General features: G+C 35.0%; 1 protein-coding gene across 1 annotated transcript in view; it reads right to left on the bottom strand.

Moving 5' to 3' along the window:
• Positions 1-3,349: 3,349 nt before the first annotated feature.
• HSPA4L (heat shock protein family A (Hsp70) member 4 like) overlaps positions 3,350-25,043 on the bottom strand; it is a 52,273-nt gene continuing 30,579 nt past the window's right edge. The window contains exons 13-19 of the mRNA XM_078069208.1: positions 20,143-20,241; positions 18,601-18,738; positions 15,131-15,256; positions 14,505-14,612; positions 11,496-11,615; positions 10,264-10,425; positions 3,350-8,596 (exon numbers count right to left, since the gene is read on the bottom strand). Of these exons, the coding sequence (XP_077925334.1) occupies positions 8,405-8,596; positions 10,264-10,425; positions 11,496-11,615; positions 14,505-14,612; positions 15,131-15,256; positions 18,601-18,738; positions 20,143-20,241 (945 nt within the window). The 3' untranslated portion in view covers positions 3,350-8,404. The remainder of the gene's footprint in view (positions 8,597-10,263; positions 10,426-11,495; positions 11,616-14,504; positions 14,613-15,130; positions 15,257-18,600; positions 18,739-20,142; positions 20,242-25,043) is intronic.

The raw sequence follows: 25,043 nt of genomic DNA, 5'->3' as shown, positions 1-25,043 counted from the left end.
ACCCTGGGACCATGACCTGAGCCGAAGGCAAGTTGCTTAACGACTGAGCCACCCAGGCGCCCCCTATTCATTCTAATTTCTTTAGGTTCATTTTGCTATTGTCTTTCTCCTTTACTAGGATGATTAGGGTCATTACATTTTTAATCTTCATTTCCAGTATATGCATTGAAGCATAGAAACTTTTTTTTTTTTTTTTTTTTTAAAGATTTTATTTATTTGACAGAGAGAAAGACAGCGAGAGAGGGAACACAAGCAGGGGGAGTGGGAGAGGGAGAAGCAGGCTTCCCGCTGAGCAGGGAGCCCGATGCGGGGCTCGATCCCAGGACCCTGGGATCATGACCTGAGCCGAAGGCAGACGCTTAACGACTGAGCCACCCAGGCGCCCCGAAGCATAGAAACTTTTTAAAAAAAGATTGTATTTATTTATATTGGGGGTGGGCCAAGGGGTAGGGAGACAATTCCAAGTAGGCTCCACGCCCCCCTGTGGAGCCCGACCTGGGGCTCCACCTCACAACCCTGATATCATGACCTGAGCTGAAACTGAGATGCAAATGCTCAACTGACTGAGCCACCGAGATGCCCCGAAGCATATGAACTTCTCTAGCTGCATGTTACCAGTTTTTTTTTTTTAAGATTTTGTCAGAGAAAGAGCAAGCAAGTGAGCACAAGCAGGGGGAGCAGTAAGCAGAGAGAGAAGCAGTCTCCCCGCTGAGCAGGGAGCCCAATGCGGGGCTCGATCCCAGGACCCTCGGATCATGATCCAAGCTGAAGGCAGACGCTTAACTGACTGAGCCACCCAGACGTCCCGTTACCAAGTCTTATATGCAGCTTTCATTTATTTAAATATTGCTGAACACTTACATGCATTCTTGTGTATTGCAATGAGAAAAAAAGATCTTAAATCTCAGAGGTGCATTTGCAATTTAAGATAAAAAAATCTTAAAAATATATAAAAAGTTTATATTGTCATTCCATTAGAAGTATTTTCTAATTTTTAACATGCTTTGATGTTTCATGAAATTAATTTTTTCAATTCAAGCATATGGGCATAAGAATTTCTTTTGGACTATCTTCATAGGTTACTTCGTCTTATTGTGCTGTTGTCTGAAAATCTATATAATGGCCTTTGGTGTTTATTGAGATTTGCTTTGTGATTTACTGATATTTTTATAAATATTCCATGTGTACTTAAAGTTTTACCTAACAATTGAGTGATAGTTTATGTGAGTCTATTAGATCTAGCTTTTAAAATTCTATTCAATTCTTTTAATTACTTACCACCTACTATCAGTTATCACAGATACCTTAGGCCTAAATTTCTCTTTGTAACTGTCAATTGCTTTATAGATTTCAAAGCTTGAGTTTTTTTTTATTCCTGGTGAGAACTGCTCCATTTATCATTATTAAAGCTCACTTTTTATTCCAACACTTATTTTTTTCACCTTAAAGTCAATTTTATCTGATTAATATTTTCACAATTTCATTTGATTGGCATCTTATTCCATTAATTTAAACTATTACATCATTGTTTAATAGTTATCTTTGTAAAAACCACATAATTTTTAAACTGGCAAGTTTATGGTATTTGCATTTACTGTAACTACTGACATTTGGATTTCTATTATTTTGTGTGATTTGTTCTTTGTTTCTCTTTGCCTTCAACAGGGTTTTCTTAACTACAAATTATTTCCTTCCTACTTAATACTAACTTTTAATTTAACCTAACTCTTGCGAACTGTAAAACAGTACACAAATCCTTCCAGGTTTACACTGCTTTTTACCATCACAGTGAACTTAAATAGGAAACCAAATGTAGTCATTTGGCAATGCTGCTGCTGGACACTAGTGCACACTGCCTTCTGGCATTTGCAGGCTATGTGAACCTCTTGCACCTTTTTTTCTTTACACTTAAAAAGGGAGAATTTTTAAGGATAAAGTATTGGGAGGTACTTAAAATCAACAGACATTCCTTCTTCACCGCTGGAAGGCTGTCTTTCTTATGTAATTACTAGTGACTTAGGTTTTTCAACAAACAAGCAAAACAAACCTAAATCCTATCCAATTCTCCCCAATTCAGCATAAGACGAATAGGAATGAAATGTCAATTGTTAAACCTTCTAGACTTAAGTATTCATTTGCATTTCATTGGACAGTCTAAAGTACATGGGGGTATAAACATTTTTCTAGACGGAGGATCCATTAGCCTTTGATTCTTTTGTTTTTCTGTCCCTATAAGATTAAGCACCAAATGCTCTAATCTAGACCAGGGGGCCTTAATCATTTTCTTATCCCAACATCCTAAACTACTTGATACATTTTTGTTAAGAATAGCAGTTTTCTGGGGTGCCTAGGTGTCTCAGTCGGTTAAGCGTCTGCCTTCGGCTCAGGTCATGATTCCAGGGTCCTGGGATGGAGCTCCGCATCGGGTTCCCTGCTCGGCTGGGAGCCTGCTTCTCCCTCTCCCCCACCCCCCACCCCCTTGTGATCTGTGTGTCAAATAAATAAATAAAATCTTTAAAAAAAAAATAATTGCAATTCTCAAGCAAGAGCTATTATGAGACTTAATGGGGCATGGAGCTCCTCTGTGCCTACTGAAAATGTCTAAAGTCTTCAAATTCATTTATTCCTACGTTTTCTCTTCTAGTATATAAAGCTAAATTATTCTCTGACAACACATCCAACATGAACAAACTATTTTAGTTTTCAGAATCAATTGCATCTGAAGGTTTGAAAAATTTGCCCATTTAATTAAAGACCCTCATCAACAAGCAAACTTTTGTAAATGTTTCTGATGACTTGTCCACAAACTACCATCAAGTCAGTGAAGTTCAATATGTGAAAATTAAACCTAAGGTGTGCAAAACACATGGTTCAAGAAGTAGATATATATTTATTCTAATTACATGACTTGACAATGTGCACTGTCATCCAAACATTAATTGCATTTATTATCAATTGCTATTTGTTCACTAGTATGAAGATGTCAATTTACATACATAAAATGTTTTATATACTTTGATCCTGCCATATGTAAACATTTTTAAGGATGTAGTGAACCAAAATTGTGTTCCAGTTGTGTAGTCCTAGAATGTTATCAATATAACATCTCAAACCATTCTCATGTTGGCTCATTGAAGCTGAGGTCTATTACATGCAAAAATCAGTTATTTTTTTTATAGACACGTCATACTTGGTTATGATTTTATGCATCGCACTGGTTACTCTGTGTATAGAAAACTGGGAAATTAAGAAATCAAATGTAGTTTTCTTAAAAAAAGAAAAAATAGCTAGTAGGAACTAAACTGCCAGAAATTATTTTACACTAATGACTAGAGTCAGAGTCACCATGTACAGAAATTATTTTAATAATGGTTGAAGAAAAAATGACTTGGATGCCATATTGTTAGAACTAAAACAATTTGATAATTTCATTAAAAAACTGCTTCTGTATACTGTAGTATTGAACAATGGCTTCATCCTACCAAGTATAAAAGGTAACCACTTTTAATGTGAGTCTCCTTGTAAAACGCTAAGCCATAAAATTTTATTTCAGGGACAAAAATACAACACTTTAAAACATTACCTTGATTTCCCTATCTCTAATTACATTTTAACATCTTATTCTGGATGGGTCCGTATGATTTCAAGAGGATTTTACTCAAGGTCTTGGAAGCAAAAAATTTAGGAAATTGTAAAAAAAACAAGAAAGATGCACAGCACATGTACGTAAATCAGAAAGCAACAAACAATGGAAGGTGGCTAACCCTTAAACAACTATTTTGAATTTCTGAACCTTGTTATTTTGTCACATTGATATTTGTATTAAAAATAAGGAATGCTGGGTTTCTTAATACATAATAATTCACAAAATTGACCTCTTTTGGTCCAGAACTACTTAAAAGTATTCTACTTGAAAGTATTCTAAAGGCCAAAAATGAAAAATCTAGAAGCCATTATTAAATTTTAGAGATATTATATATGGAAACTTACACCACGGCTTTCAAGTATGAATTTAAGAGTCAAAATATTCTTCACAGTAAGATTTGGTATTTAAAGGGGACAAAGGCAATAAAATTAGCTATCAAAGTGATAGGATAGCAGTGAAACTATTTTTAAAAATCCATGAAATAAAAGACCTAAAGAATAATCTAAAAAAAAAAACAACAAAATATGCTTGAGAAAAATAGGATTACTTAAGAGCTTAGAACTGGATGACAGGATAAATAAAGCAAGATTAACCAGAAATAATAAGATCATTTCCATCTACAAGTTTATACACTATAAAAGTAAAACATACTGAATTTTACTTATCTCTGTACAGGATGGGTTATTTTTAGGTATCATTTTACTTCCTTAATAAATCACCCTGTGACTCAGAACATGACAGTAATAGATTCCAAAGCAAAGATTATACTGTTGATTTTTATTATGGTTATGGATTTTGACCTGCTTGACAGAGTCAAATACTCATGATTCAATTATTAGTTTTTTTCTTTGATTTGAATGTTCCAAGTCATTTAATAATGTATTTTAATAGATGTGCTTTTTCTTTTAGTACCTACTGTAATAATATGCTAGAGGTATCCTTAGGGATCTGGAAGATGAAAGAATGATTACCACCTAATAGGTACTTGACCACTACTGCCATACACATTTAAGTTTTCTTCTTTTAAGCAGTGTCAGTTTAATATTCTAAGAATTCCAGGTGCCCTTTTTTGTGTGAAACAAGTACCCTTGAATTTAGCAAGAAAAAAATTTAGACATCTGTTTTATAAACCCAAAGCTGTTTTCTTAGGAAACACAGGAATATGTGGGAGAACATTAATTTTAGTACATTTTTAAATTAGAGATGTGGAAGCAAAACAGAAGAAGTTTTTTGTTTGTTTTGGTCTTTTTGATCTGCATTAATTTTTGTTACTTTTTTATCAAAAGAAAAAATTAATGCTTCCTGGGAACTTTTAAAATGATAAGACCTTGGATTAAATAAGACCTTGACAAAAAACAAAAGGTAATTATAAACCTTTTTCTTTTTTGATCAGAAAGTCTGTTTTCTGAAATTGACTGCTTTAAAAAAGATTAGTTTGCTAAATGGTAGTCACAAACCACTGTAGAGTAAGAGGATAATAAAATATTAGAACCACACTTGATAAGCATCCCTACTACCTATGTAATTTGAAAAGTTATCAAGTGGCTCCTTTAAGCAGTGCCATCAGATTTTAAATACTGATAAAATTAAGTTATGCCTATCAATTTTGTAGGATCAAATATCACAAAGCCAAATTCCACTTAAAACTTCCAAAGTTTAACCACAAAATAACATTTACCTTAGAAAATTGAGGTTTTTGGTTGAAATTCTAAAAGGTGAGAAGGGTGAAGTTGTATTTGCCATTTAAGATTCACTTCTATGGTATGTAAGACCAATGCCAGGGTTTCAGTTGTTGTGAACTACCAAATATCAGCTATTAAAAAAAATTCCTAATGGGAAGGTTTATAGGTTTATTATTACAACTCAAATTTATGAAAATGGAGGAATGGTTCTATGTATTTTGGGTCAAACTGAAGTCAGCTAATTGGTTTACTGTATTTGCCTCTTGTCTTTAAATATTGATAATTCCTCACAACAGTTCAAGATGTGCTAATTTGGATAAAATGCTTTAACACTCATTATATTGAATATTGAGCCCCAAAATTCACTTTAATATAGACTTCTATCTAGGAAATAATCATAAATATACTAAAAATTGGCCAAGAAACTCTAAGAAATCTTTATTTCTTCTTAATAAAAGTCTAATTAATTATATTCTTTTAAACGGAGATGATCTGTTTATTCCAAAAGCCCAATTCTTTGGTGTGCTGTTTCTAGTTGTTAACTTAAGAATTCTGTATACTACTAAGGAATTGAAACATCTCAAACTTTCTTATATATTTAAGCAATCTTTGTTTTTAAAATCACAGTATTATTGGCTATCAGGAGTTGGATTCTGAAATCAAGTAATTTATACTTTTCCGAAGTGTGCTAATCTAGATTAACCATCCTAGATATTTTCTACATACTTAGTTCGTATTTGCTTATTATAGGAAAACATTATAATTTTCTAGGTCTTTTAAAATAACTTCTAAAATAGTGGCCTTTTTGAAAAAATTTTTGTCTAGTACTGCATATATTTCAGTGCAGATTAAAATTAAACTGAACCATGCCTTCCACCCAAAACTGTATTAAGGAGAACATATTTTCCTTTATTAACATATTCAATATAAAGGTTAAAGGGCTTTTGAAAATATCATTTAAGTTGAATGAGTAGGAAAAGTATACATATTATCTTTGGATGTATTTAACTTATTAAGTCAGGTGTTATATAACTGCAAGAAGTGGAATGTTATATATCTGACTAAAACAGAGCTACATAAACTGAAGAGAAGAACAGGAAATGTCGGGTATAATTAGACAATTCAGATGCAGAAAGGGCTATTTCCTCATCTGTTTGCAAGAAGTTATGGAGCTACATAGCTCTTAACGAAGTTGGTGGAGATTTTCTTGTTAACTCAGGAAAAAGCTATAAACTCCCTAATGTGTACTGTTGAAATATTCCTTCCTAACTTTGATGCTATTCCTGAAATGAACCTATATAATTCAACCTATAAAGGAAAAGTAACTGATGCTTTAAAGAAAAAAAAAGTACTTCATTACTAATGGATATAATCAGTTCACTTCTAGAGTATTAAGACAAGGATAAGTTTAAAGACTAGAAGACATTAAAAATATATTGGGTCTATATGATTTTTTAATGCAAAAAAGGGACATCTCCCTCAAAAAGGATGAATAAAAATCCCTGCAAAATGCACTGCTCCATACTCTCCCCTTCAGTGCAGACTACATTGTAGAAACAAAATCTCTCTTAAGAGAACTATTTGTGAGTAATAATGACTATCCCTAAAGATATTCAACTCTCAATTTTTACTACTTAAGAAAAGTCAGTATTAATTGTTCTTAATATAAAGGTTTAGCTTTGGGGAAAAGTGAGCCTTTCAAAATTTTAACTTAGGTTAATCTAGTTGATTGGCATGAAACACAAGTGCCCATGGCATTGTCTATGCTTCTTGTAGGTTTGGAAAGTCATTTCAGTCTGCTCCCATACTTAAATAGTTTCAAGCCTCTGGAAGGAACTGAACAATGTGAACAAGTCTGGTGATGAAGCACAGATTAAGTCCTTCAAATATCTTAATTTCACAGTCCTTTGTCCCATATAATAGATGTAAGAAGCACCAAAACTGGAGCCAAGATCTGAACAGGTAATGTAACAGCAGGAACTATAATTTAATCACATCATATCATATTACACTTATGTAACATTCTATATTTTGCCTGTTGATATGTAACATAGTTAAGTTTATTACAAGCATTATTTCCTAAGACTTACGGTAGAAGTACTTCTTTTCAAGTATTACCGCTTATTTAATAGTGTTTATCTATTTCTTAACATTAAGTAAATCAGTGATAAATGTATATTATGCGATACACATTGTGCCATTTCTCCCTACCCTGTGTTATTAACAAAATCAATTAAGAAAACCAAAACAACTATTAAAACTGAAACAAGGCTATCAACATCACAGATGCATGTCTGAGTAGGTCAACAGCATTTCCCCCTTAACATGAAGGTATTTTCATCAAAAATGCTTCTTATCTTTAGGCTAGTATTACTTTAGCAGCAGCTGGTCTTCAGGACAAGTAGATCAGAAGTTTCAAGTGAAAATGACACTGAATTACTCTGAGAAAACATCAATCCACATTACTAATAAAAGATGCAAACTGCTGGTGTCACCGTAACATAAAAATTGTGTTTTCCCTTTCAACATGTGATTTATTTCATTTGTGTGATGACAATACTTTGGAGTTCTCATGGCACAACCAATGAGATTATCTGTTTTCATATTTAAATTCTAACTACAATAACTAGAAAAAAAGTCAGTGCCTCAGTGGCTTTAAACCACATCAATTTCAATGTTTTTCAAAATGATGATGCAATTAAATCTATGCTTCTGCAACAATAGTGCAATACAATATCCTCTCCTGAATACAGGAGCTGAGGTTTATCCAAGTAGAAGCTTTAAATAAGGTAGATTGTTGCCAAATACGTATCAGTCTCGCATGTTTGATATAACATGTATTAGGAAAGCTAAAACTGACTTGTAATCTATACTCAGCTAAAGCTTCACATAAGCAGCAATGGAAATGAACAGAGGTGCACTCAATATAAAACACTTTTCAAAACTACTCCAAAAAACAAATGACAAAAAGTGGTTAAGAACAACTGAACATATGTTGTATGTACCACATGTAAAAGGAAGAATGGACCTTGTGGTTGCTTGCACTGTTTGAATTATGTGAAGGTAAATTTAAGACTTAGTCCACTTCCATCTCTCCAGAAGATTTAGTATGCTGGGAGCTGTCTTTTGTTGTATCTGGTTTAGTTTCAGTCCCACTCTGTCCATCCATTGGTCCATTGTGTTCACTATTAGCTTTTGCTTTGTCTTCAGCAACCTCTACTTTCGGTTTGGGCTTGTAAATGATGGGGTTACAGAAATTATCCAGTTCCTAAAGACATGAAGAAAAGTGATTATTTTAAAAATACTACAGAATAAGTTATCATTAACTTTCTAAATTTCCACATTAATAGGACATTCCTGAATTTATGTTAGTTCAGTCAGAAAACCAAGTTTCTTCAAATACTTCAATGAAGCATTTACTTCAGGGTTAGTGCATGTTAGTGTTGACAAGGAACTCTTCAATCTTTAATAAATTCTTTGTATCTAATTTTCCTAAAACCTGGTTCCTCATAATTTAGTTTTCTTGGGCAGAAATAATTTTTAATTCATTCCTTTAAATTATGCCTAATGCTCTGAGAATTATGTCAAATAACACCTATTTCATAAATTGATATTTACATGAAAACAGCTTTAATAAGTGGAACTGTAGAACTATGCTGAAGGAAAAATAAGTCATGAATGTAAATGCAACTTAATAACTTTAAGTACAATGTATTTTCTCTATCTTTGCTTATTTCTTTTTAACACAGAAATAAAAGACCATTAAAATCTTTCAAGACCAGTGTCACAGAGATTGGGATAGTGATGGAAAGATAGGAAGGAGTGTTAACATCCTGGGGAAACTGCTCTTATCACACTACGTCTCAATTGATGAGGCATAAATTATTATGGCTTCTTCGCAAAACTTTCTCAAAAGGAAAATATTTTGATTAAAAAAAATACCTGTTTTTGTTTAAAAAAAAAACAGAAAAACAAAAACCTTGAAAACATAACTAGAAAAGAAAAAAAAAAAGCACCTGAAATTCCATCTTCTACAGATTAACACGAACATTTTGGTGAATATCCTTCTAGATGTATGTCCATGCATACACATACATGCAAAGCTACAGATCTATGAAGATGCTTGCTAAATAACTTCATTTAGATTCTATAATCTTTCCTTTTCCATTCAATATGTTGTATACATCTTTCTATCTAAATATCTCTCTATATCTAAAATTATGTAATGATTGCAAAGTGTTGTGTGGATGCTTCAATTTATCTAGTTTCTTACAGCTAGGTATTTGTTTCTTCCCAATTTTTTGCTAATTAATAAGCAAGGGTATTTAGGTGCCTATACCTGTGCAATGATCAATTTAGGATGAATTCCTAGAATTGTGATTTCTGGGTTAAAGGGTATGTATACTTCCTTTAAATTTCTATACATATACTGATAAAAAATGTTTTAACGAATTCAACCAAGTTGCTCAGGGAGAGCATCTGTTGCTTTGCACCCTTGACAACTTATGACAAAGATTATGAATGTAAACACACAACCATGAATCCGATGAAAAGAGATGGGTGAGAAGAACGTGATGAGGATGAACACCTTTTCCTATATTTATCAGACATATATGCCTTTTTTGGTCAATTGCTTATCCTATGTCTTTACTAGTTTTTCTACTTAGATGATTTTTTTTTTAAGATTTTATTTATTTATTTGACAGAGAGAGACACAGTGAGAGGGGGAACACAAGCAGGGAGAGTGACAGAGGGAGAAGCAGGCCTCCCGCGGAGCAGGGAGCCTGAGGTGGGGCTCGATCCCAGGACCCTGGGATCATGACCTGAGCCAAAGGCAGACGCTTAACGACTGAGCCACCCAGGCGCCCCAAATAAAGTCTTAAAAAAATGTTTAATGCTTGAACCCATTAAAAAGAGAATTTTATAGTTACTTACCTTTGACTTCGCAACTATTTCTGAAACTTTCACCACAGGATCTTGAGTGAGACTTAGTTTGTTCTGTGCATTCATCTTACTGTTCAGCCAACTCATGGCTTCACTGATGTATTTTTCAACTTTTTCCACATCAGCAGGATCCAAATGATCGTATCTTTCATCCTATTAAAAAAATTTTAATGTAAAATTGTCAGTAATGCATCAATTAATAATTTCTATTTAAAAGATTTAGATTCTTACTGAATGTATACCTCACACATATCCATGTGAAGAAGCCACATACAAATTATATAGAATTGAAGAGACTGGGAGAAAGAAAAAAAATCAGTGTGCTTTTTTAAAAGGAAAGGCTTTCTGAAGAAGTCAGGTTTGCCAAAAAATGCCTAGTGGGGAATATTCAAGGGAACAGTACTTAGCCAAGAAAGAAGATGCATGGAATTGAATTTGTTAGGGAATAAAGAGAAATAAGAGAAGAAGGCATACCGCAAGCTAGACAGAAAATTCTCAATATATAGCAGAACAGCATGGTAAGTTGTTGATAATGAGAATTACATAACATTCTGTCTGAAAGATACAACTGCAGGCAACCACAGATAGGAAACAATCTAAGAAATCACGGTTTAGGATGGTAGTCACAAGACCAGAAAGAAATGGCAATGCAACATAAAGAGGATTTCCTGATGGATTATAGATTGGACATGGAAAATAAAGGGAAATGGAATTAAAGAGTACTCCAAAGCCAAAGAGCTGGAGAATGGTGATGCTGTTTTAAAACCATACACACCTAGGGAATTTTAAGAGATTAAAGCCACATATCTGCCCTGTATTTTAAGTGTGTAAGTACCCTTTACCAATAATTTTCCAACAAAAAATTTGTTTTTTTTTTGAGAGAGAGTACATGCATGGGGTGGGGTTGGGGACAGAGGGAAAGGGAAAAGAGAGAGAATCCCAAGCAGTCTCCCTGTTCAGTGTGGAGCCCAACACAGGGCTCGATCCTATGACTCTGAGATCATGACCTGAGCCAAAATCAAGAGTTGGATGCTCAAATGACCGAGCCACCCAGGCGCCCCTCCAATAAAAAAAAAAGTTTTAAGTTTGGTGCACAAGGTCTCCAGAACTTGGTGGCAATAATTGCAATCGTTCTGTAGCTGAGAACTTACAGATTTACCCTACCGCCACCATGTACTACCCCCACATGGCATCATCATTCGCTGGCTTTGTGGCTTTCATACCTTGTTTCTGTATGCTTCTATCACTTTCATAACAAGTTGAATCTTTTTTCCCAAGTCGTTTAAAGCTTTTGGTCTCTCTTCATGTTCCATGTACCTCATCTGAATAGGCTGGCCATATTTCTATTAAGAAATTTTTTTAAAAGAAAAAAGTTATTAACAGAAAACAATTTTTAACAGAAGACAACTTTTATGGGCCTTTACATGCAGATGAATAGGAAAGAAAGCTGGCCAGATCAAAATATGCCTCCTCTGTTTCCCTACGTGAGGGTAAATTCCGGTGGCTACGTCCTTATGCAATCCTACAAAGACATGCCTGACTGTTTGAGGTCTTTCTCTCATTTATTAAGATCACCTCTTGATTCCTTTCAAATCCAAAGGCAACACTTTTAATTCCTTCAAAGTTAGGTGTTAAAAGTTTACAGAACTGTTAAATGAGAAGACCGTAAGGACAATACTCCATGCAGAATTCATGTATTTGAAACTTGGTTTCAAGTATTTCTGTGTATAACTCTGTAAACAACATGATTACTGGAATTTCTGGATATTCAGTATCTATTGAATATTATTTATGTTTATTAATTTGATGGAAATTCTGGATCTATGAGTATAGCACTTAAAAAAAAAAACAAAACCAAAAAAAACAAACCTTTGGCCCCTTACCCTTAGTGCCTGGAATGGGGACTTTCTAAATGTTAAAACAGCCTCTATAACTTTGAGAAGGGGGATGCATTAGAAGAATGAATACCTATTTTTTAATATTCTTTATACACTTAAAAATAATCAATGTATTTTAGAGTAATTTTAGATTTTCAGAGAAATTATAAAGGAAATAGAGCATCAAGTATCTCTCATTGCTATCCTCTAATGTTAACATCTTATACCACCATAGAACATACAACTTCTTAAAACTAAGAAACCAACACTAGTGCATTACTATTAACTGAACTCCAGACCTCATGTGGATTTCATAATTTTCTGTTCCAGGATACCATATTGCATTTAGTCTATTTACATCACATTTTTTATTGAAAAAAAAAATTTTTAAGATTTTATTTATTTGCGGGGCACGTGGGTGGCTCAGTCTCAGTCGTTAAGCATCTGCCTTTGGCTCAGGTCATGATCCCAGGGTCCTGGAATCCAGCCCCTCATCAGGCTCCCTGCTCAGAGGGAGGCCTGCTTCTCCCTCTCCCACTCCCCCTTGCTTGTGTTCCCTTTCTCGCTGTGTGTCTATCAAATAAATAAATAAAATATTAAAGAAAAAGATTTTATTTATTTGAGAGAGAGGACATGCACGAGTGTGAGAGAGTGCATGAGCAGGGGAGGAGCAGAGAGAGATAGCAAATGGAGGGGGAGGGGAGGAGCAGAGGGAGAAGTAGACACCCCACTGAGCAGGGAACCCCTGGGATCATGACCTGAGCCAAAGACAGATGCTTAACCAAGTGAGCCCCCCAGGTGCCCCTTATTGTAAATGTTTTTGAAAAGAGGACCAAGTACTGTATTTTTTTTTTTCTTTTTCTTTTTTTTAAAGATTTTATTTATTTATTTGACACAGAGAGAGAGAGAGAGGAATCACAAGCAGGCAGAGTGGCAGGGAGCAGCAGAGGGAGAAGCAGGCTTCCCGCGGAGCAGGGAGCCCGATGTGGGACTCGATCCCAGGACCCTGGGATCGTGACCTGAGCCGAAGGCAGACGCTTAACGACTGAGCCACCCAGGCGCCCCCCAAGTACTGTATTTTTAACAGCCAACTCAAAAAAAAAAAAAAGAATACTAAGGCCTGTGAAAACTTCTATAACGTTCATTTCTATGGTTACTTATATATTTGGGGTAAAATAATTCTTCTTCAGGGCTGCTTGGGCTTTCAGTTATTTCTACTAGCCTCAGATGCCTGGCTGCTCCTACTACCCAAAATATACACATTCTCTTAGGGAGATGGGGAGTAATACCACCATCAAGATAAAAATGTGATAAAGCCTAGTTTTGCTACCATAAGCTTAGGTTTTCTAGTTGCTTTCTAATTATTCCATCTGGAAGTCATTTACTGGCATGAAGACAATTCTAACTTTTTCAAGATATTAACTTTTGCTTTTAAGTAACTTCTCTTACACTCCCCACCTCCCCAGTCCTAAAGGGCTGCCTTTTCCCATAGTCTAGGAATCATTATCAATGTCATCTATGTTTTTCCCTTGCTACTCAGAGTGGCTCAGTGACCAGCACCATCATAATTTCTTGGAAGTTTGTTAAAAACAGAGAATCATGGGCCCACCACCTCAGATATATACTGAATCACAGTCTGCATTTAGTAAGAGCCCCTGGTAATTATGTGAACATTAAAGTATTGCTATGATCCACACTAGGAAGAAAAGACAAATTTCCTATCATCCTTGTAATCTGAACTTAAAACTATTTCTTTTTTTCAGGGTAGGGTAGACAAGCAGAAAGGAGTAATAGTGGTCTTTTCTTAAAATCATACCACTGGACCTAGAAAAGGTAGACCTGATGGCCACATCTCCTTATTTCTTTGTGGAATGACATTCAAGAGCAGGAGCACTATTTTCGAATTTCTTCACTGGCCAGGTGTCCACATCAGTTGCAATGTGAAAATACAAAAGGGCAGTATATTACTGCTCTAAATCATGGCAGTGAAGGGGGAGAGAAGCAGAGAAAGGGTGTATCCTCCAATGGCTAAGAAGGGAGCAGGTTCACAAATCTCATCTTAATGACATCTCAGAAATAGATGGCTAATATAAAATTGGTAACGTTGCAATCATCTGCTACATATTTATACCTGAAAATCATAACAAATATAATTATACATTACTTGATTTCAATTATCATGTAGCATTACTGCCCTCTAAAAATGCTTTTAAGATTAGACAACATTTCTTCCTACATGTATCTTGCTTTAGTATTTTCTAATATATTTATTAAAAATAGACTGTGTTTTACAGCATAATTTTTAGGAAGACTTAATGTTCTATTCAAAACTAACATGGACTTTAAAAAATTTACCTTAAGTTCTTGAAGCTTATCCACATAAATTTGTTTAGGTTGGTCTTCTCCTTCTTCATAAAGCCAATTTTCTGTGTCTTCCAATATTGCAGACAGTTTATTCAAGTCCTAGTTATACATTTAAAAGACACTGACTGAAAATGCATTCCTCAGAAATAAAAGTTATCAAAGAAGGACAGAATGTTTTTCAAGTATAAAAGATTAAATTTCAGATTTCTCGGGCTTTTTATTCATAAACATGTTTTTCACCATACTTCTGCAATTGGGAGAAGTAACTATGAACCATTCCTAAACATGGCTCAAGGAGATTGACAACAGTAACACATTTGGTATGTTTATTTACAAAATTCGTATTAACATTGTCAAACAAATCATTTTTTTAAAGATTTATTTTAGGGAGAAAGTGTGAATGAGCAAGAGCGCATGTGAGCGCAAGTGGAGGGAGGGGTGGGGGGAGAGAGCAGACTCCACACTGAGCGTGGAGCCCAACATGAGGCTCAATCTCACGACCCTGAGATCATGACCTGAGCTGAAATCAAGAGTCAGATGCTTAACCAACTGAGCCACCCACCCAGGTGCCCCTCAAACAAATAGTTCCAATAAAAAATTTTAAAATATAGACTTACTTCTTGAGTGATGAATTTTTCATAGACTGTGCCCAGCTTGTCTCTAAAATCATATACATATTCTTCAACGGCATTCTTAGCATCATTTCTTTCTTTCTCTAATTTATCTTGCATTATCATCTTCCCCTATTCAAAATGTTTAGATTAGTTGCTATTAAGAATATGCAGGAGAGTCATCAGGGAAATGCATATCAAAACCACAATAATCTATCACCTAATACCTGTCAGAATGGCTAGAATCAAAAAGACAAGAAATAACAAGTGTCGCTGAAGGTATGGAGAAAAAGGAATCCTCATGCAGTGTTGGTGGGAATGTAAATTGGTGCAGCAACTGTGGAAAACAGTATGGAGGTTCCTCAAAAAATTAAAAATAGAAGTACCATAAAATCCAGTAATTCCACTATTGGGTATTTACCCAAAGAAAACAAAAATAATTAGATGTATGCACCCCTCTGTTTATTGCAGCATTATTTACAATACAAAGATACAGAAGCAGCCCGTGTCCATTGATAGATGAATAAAGAAGGTGTGGGCTCTGTGTGTGTGTGTAATGGAGTATTACTCGGCCATTAAAAAAGGACGAAATCTTGCTATTTGCAACAACATAAATGGACCTATGCTAAGTGAAACAAGTCAGACAAAAACGAATACCATATTATTTCACTTATATGTGGAATCTAAAAAACAAAACAAATGAATAACAAAGTAGAAACAGCCCCATAAATAGAACTGATGGTTGCCAGAGGGGAGATAGGTGGGGGGGATGGGCAAAATGGGTGAAAGGGAGTGGAGATACAGGCTTCCAGTTATGGAATGAGTAAGTCATGGGGCTAAAAGGTACAACATACGGAATATAGTCAATAGTATAATAATACTGTATAGTGAGAGATGATGTATAGACTGGTTTATCACTATGCTATATACCTGAAACTAAAGTAACACTGTGTATCAACTAGACTTCAATTAAAAAAAAAAAAAGAATATGCATCAGAGAAATGCAAATCAAAACCCTTTCATACCTACTAGAATGACTATAATCAAAGAAATGGATTATAAGAAATGGACAGTGTTGGTGAGGATGTGGAGAATTTTTAACCCTTGCATATTGCTACTGGGAATGTAAAATGCTGCAGCTGTTATGTAAAACAGTTTGGTGGTTCCTCAAAAGGCTAAACAAAGAATTATAATATGACAGCAATTTCACTCCTAAGTATAGAACCAAAGGAACTGAAAATAGGAACTCAAAACAGGTATTTGTATGCCCACTACAGCATTATTCACAATAGCCAAAAGGTGGAAACAACTCAGTTGTCCATTAACAGATGAATGGATAAATAAAATGTACATATATCTCCAATGAAATATTATTCTATTATAAAAAGGTATAAAGTTCTGATACATGTTACAACACGGATGAACTCTGAAAACATGCTAAGTGTATTAAACCAGACACAAAAGGACAAATATTGTATGATTATATTCGTATGATTTTTTTTTTTTTTAAGATTTTATTTATTTATGTCAGAGAGAGAGAGCATAAGCAGGGGTAGCGGCAGGCAGAGCCAGCATAGGAGGCAGAAGGAGAAGCAGGCTCCCCGCTGAGCAGGGAGCCCGATGCGGGACTCGATCCCAGGACACTGGGATCATGACCTGAGCTGAAGGCAGACGCTTAACCAACTGAGCCACCCAGGTGTCCCTATATTCATATGATTTATCTAGAATAGACAAATCCAGAGACAGAAAGTGGCTAGAGTTTATTGGGGGTTGGGAAAAGAAAGGAATGGTGAGTTATTAATGATTACAGACTTTCTGGGGTCATGAAAAAGTTTTGGAAATAGGCAGTGGTGACAATTCACAAAATTGTGAATGTAACAATGCCACTGAATAGTTGTACATTTAGTCAAAATGGCAAATTTTATGTTATATACATTTTACTACAGTTTAAAAGATTAGTAATGTGTAATATTCCAAAAGCTACCAAACTGTACACTTTAAATGGGTGAACTGTATGGTATGTGAATTATATCTCAATAAAGCTATTTAGAAAACCCCACAAAGACTATGTCATTGTACATACTCGGGTTCAATTCCTTGGCTCCCCATTTACTACCCTTGAGATCACAGGAAGGTCACTGAACCTCTCTAAGCCTCAGTTTTCTTATCCGAAAACAGAGAGAATACAACTATCTGTCTGTTAGGGCTGTTAGTAAGACTGACATGATTCACATAAAATTTTAGAACAGTGCCTAGCACATAACTCAAATGTTAGCTCTGGAAGGGGATATAGTATAGTGGTTGTGATCTTGAGCTTTGGAGACAGACTACCCAGATCCAACTCAAAGGTTACTCTCTGGCCTTGTATGATTTAGTCTACCTGTTCCTGTTTCTTCATCTGTAAAACATAAATCTCTAAGTACTTCACAGGTTTGTTTTGAGGATTAAATAAGATATCAACGTGTTTTAAGAGGTTAGCAAATATGATTATTGTTATAATTAAAGCAAAGAAAGAATCTGAGGATTGTAATACCTGAACCAAATTTTCACTTTAATAGAAATATAGTATTTTAAACAGAAGACTACAGTGCACTGACATTTGGAATTTAAAATAGTGAGACATTTAAAACTTTAAGAAAAATTGTATACACAAAATGTGCCACAGCAGCACTTGCCTACAATTTATTCCTTTGCAAAAATTAATTTGTCTCAAAACAAATTCTGAATTACTCATGGTCTCCAGGAATGCTTGCTTGACCTAAAATGCAGCCTTTAATAGTTAGTGAATAGACAATATAGGTAGGAACTAAAAAGAGCAAGCATTGTAAAGTCAAAATCTCTTGAAGAAATTCCGAAAATAATGTGCACCAATGGCAGTATGGGGCGCTTCAAAGAAAACTGACCTTCTCTAACACTAGCCAAGCCTGTAGAAATTACCACTACTTAAATAAAAGTTTTAAAAATAAAATTACTTCTTACACAACTGCTAGTCAAGAAACAAAACTCTTTTCCTCAAGAGACTGTAAAATTAGACACACAGACATGTAAAGAAAATTTCAGGAATGACAATAGATCTTAAGAAGTAGTAAAGGGAAGTCAGAAAACATTTTGAAAAGAGCCTTATCTTTAAGAACAACACATTAGAAGAGCGGAGCTGCTAATACTTCCCCATATGATGTCTGCCGTGTGTTAATGTTAAAGACAGAGTAGTGGAAAAAGAATCCTTAGTATTAGAGTGGTCTTTCTTTATAGTGGAGACAATGCATGTTTTTCACATAACTCTGATGAAAGCTACACTGTACATGACATTAATATAGCTCAGTATTTTGTCTAAAAGTAGTTCAATGATTTACTAATTCCTTAGGAGTTATAGACTAGGTCCCCAAATTGGGGGGGGGAGATAATAATCATTGACTTCTACAAAAATTTCAGAATATACTACCATTTATTTCAACACCAACTTAAGATTTATATACCTCATTTTCAATGTAGCTGTTGAGAAGATCTTGGCCCAATTGTCTACACAGGCTACTCTGTATAGGCAGATCAATACTCTTGACTTTTCCTTTTTTAATAGTCTGGTTTAATCGATCTTGTTTGTCTGAGGGAGCTGACTGCAAAGAGAAATGCGAGAGAAGTATAAATTTCCTAAACCAGCTTAAAAATAGATTTAAAAGTGATTTCAGATGAAACAAAAAAGTAAAATAAAAACTTTTACCACCTACTATACTTAATACTACCTTTAATATGGAAAATATTTTATACTCTGTGTACACTAAATCTTTCTACATAAAAAATACCAGGATGGAAATGCAAATTAAAGCCACAATGAGATGCCACTTCACACCCACTAGGGACAACTATAATGAAAAAAAGGAAAATAACAAGAATTGGTAAGGATGTGGAGAAACCGCAACCCTCATACATTGCTAACAAGATTATAAAATACTGAAACCATTCTGGAAAAACAGTTGGGCAGTTCCTGGGTGATGAAAACGCTGTAAAAATGATTGTAGTACTAGCTGCAAAACTCTGTGAGTGTATTAAAAACCAATGAATTGTACACTTAAATGGGTGGACTATACGGTATGTAAACTATACGGTATGTAATCTCAAGCTGTTAAACAATTAAAGCAAAAAATATCAAGTAAAATTAAAAAATCTAGAAAAATAGGTTTCAGGTTTATTTATTTATTTATTTGACAGAGAGAGACACAGCGAGAGAGGGAACACAAGCAGGAGGAGTGGGAGAGGGAGAAGCAGGCCTCCTGCAGAGCAGGGAGCCCGATGCGGGGCTCGATCCCAGGACCCCGGGATCATGACCTGAGCCAAAGGCAGACGCTTAACGACTGAGCCACCCAGGCGCCCCAATAGGTTTCAGTTTTTAAACTACTGGAGAGCCTAGGATTTCAAACAGAATCTTTATAACCTCTGAAAAAAAATCTATACAACTAACCAATATAGATTAAATTCTGTTCAGGTTAGAAAAACCTGTTGAAGATGGTATTTAAAACTCAGCCACATTCATCTGGGTGACTGGGTTGGGGTCTCTCCCTTTTATTGGCAATGACTGTCTCAGTAAAATAATGACTTTCAATAAAAGAGTTATCCTTTAAAGTTTTACCCACAAAAATATTTACTTTTGCACAAAGGAAAATATTTTATGATATGCAGAGATGTGACGTTACTGCCAATTTAAGTTTTCTACATTTAGCTTACTGCATTTCCTATTTTTCTGGGATTATATGGTTTTTAATGAGACAAAAGATTACTGAAAAATGCATCTTCTTCTTCCTACCAAAGAAGTAATTTTACTTATATTGTTAGGGGTTCATTCTTTTAAAAATCCTCTATTATAGCTAATCGAATTGTATTTATTCTGGTTATATGCTTCCATACTTTCCCAGAGTACTAAGATTTAAAATATCAAGTGTATTAAAAGCATGCAATAAAAAGTAAGTACATCACTCAAAATATCAATCTTAAAGAGACACAACTACAAAAATAGTAAAACACACCTTTGTTTTGGTTCCTGTATGATCGATTTCCTCTTCTGGGGTGTGTTCAGCATGACATTTTTGATGCCCTCCTTCTTCTTGGTCAACTTGCATTTTATCCTGGATAGAAAATATATAATTGGTAACATGAGTGTCTTCCTTATTCTATTTTTTTTAATAAACAGCATCTTAGTGTTCAAAACTGCTTTGTAATATGTGAACATTGTAAAGTAGAAGGTTGTTTTTCAAATGAGAGTAACTACAAATAAATAGATTAATACGTAAAAGAAAAAGCTCTATTTGATGCTAAAGTGAATAAACGGTTTCATTCCGCTGTGGTCAAATAACTGCAAAAGAAATAGAAAACTGTTCTCAAGTTAAATTCACGAATCAAAATCCACAAACATAAGCTTACAAAAAAGAGAACATTAAACTTGACTTGAAAAATGTTTATAAAGAACTTAATGTGGGAAAATGAGAGATACAAAATACGTGTATTACGTAAGTTCATTATATTTTTTAAATGTAGTAAAATACTCAATACATCAAAACTGTCGAAGTAGATGTCTCCAAATTATTACAATGTAAACTTCAAAGATTTTTTAATGTCTAAAGGACAAACTTTTAACCAATAAGACTGTAAAAATAGACTCTACTTGGTAAACAGTCACAAGTAATAGATTTTTGTGGTCTTAACCTTATTTATGACCATCCTCCTAAAAAGAAAGCTTGGAGTTCAGGAATCAGTATAATTTAAGTCTTCTTATACATTTGGAGTTAAGCAAATGTAAAATACCCAGAAGGCTATCATGAATAAATGCTTATTTGTGCCAAAGAGAAAAAGAAGATCATTTACACCAGTGTTCTTTGTAGTTAAAAGGTCAATTATCTCTGGGGCGCCTGGGTGGTACAGTAGAGTAAGCGGCTGACTCTTGGTTTTGGCTCAGGTCATGATCTCAGGGTCCTGGTGATCAAGCCCCATTTGGGAAGTCTGCTTGTGGATTCTGGCTGTCTCTCTCCCTCTGCTCCTCCCCCGGTGCTCTAATAAATAAATAAATCTTTAAAAAAAAAACTTTTAAAAAGCCAATTATTTCTGGTATTTCCATCCCGCACCCCCCTAGCCAACTTCCAACTGTACAATTTCCCCCACCAACTGAAAAAAGGTGAAAAAAGTGATATAGTGGTGAGTTGGTGTAATGTAGGAAGACACAAATACACGTAACTATTTCATATAAAACTAAGAAAAAAATCTTGCCAATTAAGTGGCCAAAATGCTTCATCAGTTAGCATTTTTACTTGATACTTACTGAAAGAGCTCTTCTAACATGTATAATATTTATATTTCTAAAAGATAAATCATATAAAGTGGTTAAGGTAGTTCTAAAACTTCACATTCAGAATCCAACTCTTCTGAATCAGTTAATTCAGCTAAGTAGTTTTCTACACAATATTGTCCTCTGTGCCATCAAAAGCATCAGTAACCCAGCATTTGTTTAAAAATTGTTCCAGTATATAGGTCTCAATATTTTCTTATAAGCCACTGATAAAGTTATGATGGTGTTTTCTTTATCATACCAAAAGGAGTCAGTAGATTGTTTTCAGACAACCAGGACTCGACTTCCTTCCATGAATAGTCTTTAAAACAATTTGTTGATGGAAATGTCAAGGGGATGCAATTGCCTAGTCATGCCACCGGGAATAGCAACCAAATTCACACATGTACAGATGATGAGAACGGTATCAGGATTATTGCCATTGGCAACAATAAGTATGATCATTTGCAAGACCTACCCCAATTTCAGATATATTAAAAAAGTGGAAAATTGTATAGCTTACAATTGATTTGAGAGTAATATGTTAACCTTTTGAAATGATTTGAGAAAGTTCATAGAAATATTATCCATAGTGGGGAAATTAAAAGAAGTGCTTCTAGACTCTGGCTTCTCTAATAGATTTTATTTATTTTTTTTTTTAAAGATTTTATTTGACAGAGACACAGCAAGAGAGGGAACACAAGCAGGGGGAGAGGAAGAAGGAGAAGCAGGTTTCCTGCTGAGCAGGGAGCCTGATGTGGGACTCGATCCCAGGACCCTGGGAGCATGACCTGAGCCGAAGGCAGACGCTTAATGACTGAGCCACGCAGGCGCCCTCTAATAGATTTTAAATTGCATGAGGGTTGAGATCATTTTTCTGTTCCCTGCTATATCCAAACACACATTCTAGTGCTTCTAGTTATTTGCTGAATAAAAAGCACTTAGGAATAAAATCCTGGGGCGCCTGGGTGGCGCAGCTGGGTAAGCATCCAACTCTTGGTTTTCAGCTCAGGTCATGATCTCAGGGTCATAAGATCGAACCCCGCGTCAGGCTCCATGCTCAGTGCAGAGTCTGCTTGAGATTCCCTCTCCCTCTGCCCCTCTAGCTTGTGCTCTCTAAAATAAATAAATCTTAAAAAAAAAAGAAAAAAAATCTAGAATCATTATCATGAACTATATAAAGGCTTTACCAGATTTGTCCCTTGATCTACCTTAATTTTTTTTCTTGCCACTCTCCCCACCTTCTCCACTCCTATATCTCATAAATCAGCTACCCTTGCATTTGTTACAACAAAAAGAGCTTTCTGCCTCAGTGGCTCTATACTTGTTACTCACTCTGCCCAGACACCTACCCATACCTTACCTTCAAACTGCTTTTTCATCTTTCAGGCTGGCTTACCTATTCCTTCCTCACAGGTGGCTTTCCTCATCACTATCACATAGTTAATCACATAGTTAATTTCCACTATGCATCTCCCTCCCCCATTAATTTCCTTTATATTTATATGGTATCTTGTTGCTTTCAGCTTGTCCTTTCCCATTAGAATGTAAGTTACAGATAGATGGGGACCTTTTCTTCCTTGCTTACCACTGTTTCCTCAGTGCCTAAAACAGTGCCTGGTACATACAGGAAATCAGATATTTTGGGGTTTTTTGTTTTGTTTTGTTTTTTTAAAGATTTCATTCATTTGAGATAGAGAGACCGAGAGAGAGCACAAGCAGGGGGAGAGGCAGAGGCAGAGGGAGAAGCAGGCTCCCCGCTGAGCCAGCCGGGAGCCTGATGTGGGGGCTTGATCCCAGGACCTTCAGATCATGACCTGAGCCGAAGGCAGACGCCTAACCATCTGAACCACCCACGTACCCCGGAAATTAGATATTTTGGAAAAAATGGCCAAAAATTGGGGAATAGTAAATTCAAAGTATATTAGTACAATAAATAGCATATAGTCTTTCTGATCTCTGGTTTTGTGATAAAGCCTAAGCTGTAATAACTTCTTAGTATCACCATATATTAATATATACCTAGAAATATCAATTTAATTTTGAGACATCTTTATATTGAAGAAAAGTCAGCAATCTGTTATGATTTTCTCAGGAAAATCAAAGCTATCTTAATTTTTACTGGAAAAAAAAAAAGAGGCCCATAAAATAATCTTTCATAAATTGACTCACACAAAAGCCAAAAAAAAAAAAAAAAAGACTCCTGCTACTTACTGGGTTTATGTCAGAGGCAAGTGTCAGCAGGCAGGGAAGAGTAAAATGAACTTATTACCATCTTATTTTCTCCTCTAAAATTGAAACAATTATTCCAAAGTCTACTCTGATTTGGTTCACATTTTTTGGGAGGAAGGGAGAAACGACTTTATAATGGTACGTAAGCCTTAGCTTTTAAACTTCCGGATACAGAATTAAAGAAAAAAATCCTAGAGAAAACCATTAAGAAATACAGCATACAGGATGTTTTCTACACAGGATACTCAACCATCATCCCTTGTTAGCAATGATTTGGAAATAAACTACAATTTATTCGACACTTATTATATCCAGCTATGGTAGGGATTTAAAAGGAGATAATGTATGTGGAATGTGCTTGCCAAAAATGCCAAGGATATGATCCATAATTTTAACCTTTCTTTTTCTCTTGATTATATATGTTGTAGAAAGAATATTTAGGAACATCTTACTTATCTAGAAGAAATCCCTTATATGGGAACATCAACTACTTGGAAATGTTCCTGTAAGCCAAAACACTCTTAGTAGGCAAGTAAGTCTCTTGAATGGCCAAAGCAGATGTCATAACTTTTATTTATGTCATACCCTTTATTCACAGGTGAATCCTTTAAGTCCACATCCAGATCATTCTTTCAAGCCCACAGACAAAATAAAAGCAGCAAATAAGAAATGCTAGAGGTGGGAGAAAAATGGGTGCCATATTATTGTTTTTAGTGCCTAGGATTCGCTATACAGAGAAAACTAAAGGTCTCAGCAGAGACTTTTAAGAAAAAGAGGTGAAGAAAACTGAAATGGTTATGAAAAATTCATCCTAAAGGCATACAGAGTGCTCTCAATTTTAGTAAAAATAAATCTTAATGGATTAAATTTACATGTCTGACTTAAATTATTGTGAACTCCAACTAAGAAAACTAACTTTTCAAAAAAAAAAGAGGAAAACTTTTCACCTATTATTCTTACTCTTTACTAACAGATTAGGACATTTCTTTTCTCCTCAATTCAAGGAAGGATGTAATAGCAAAATAATACACGGGAAAAAGAATGAAAGAAAATGCCATGATCATTAAATGGGTACTTTAAAAAGTAGTAGAATTCTGATCAATGTGGAAGATTTTAAAGTAATTATTAATAAAAACAGACAAAAAGATAAACTTCACAAAAGGGAGAAACAGTCTTGAACTTTAACAAAACAAAATCCATTTTGTTTTTAAAGCTTTATTCTTCTATTTGAGAGAGAAAGAGAGAGCACATGAGCAGGAGGGGCAGAGAGAGAGAGGATCTCAAGCATACTCCCCGACACAGAGCTTGATCTCACAACCCTGAGATCACAACCTGAGCTGAAATCAAGAGTTGGATGCCCAACAAACCATGTCACCC

This window comes from Halichoerus grypus, chromosome 3, assembly GCF_964656455.1.
Source record: "Halichoerus grypus chromosome 3, mHalGry1.hap1.1, whole genome shotgun sequence".
In the NCBI taxonomy this organism is placed as follows: Eukaryota; Metazoa; Chordata; class Mammalia; order Carnivora; family Phocidae; genus Halichoerus; species Halichoerus grypus.
The sequence above is the reverse complement of the archived record's forward strand: the minus strand, read 5'-3'. Positions and strand labels throughout refer to the sequence as shown.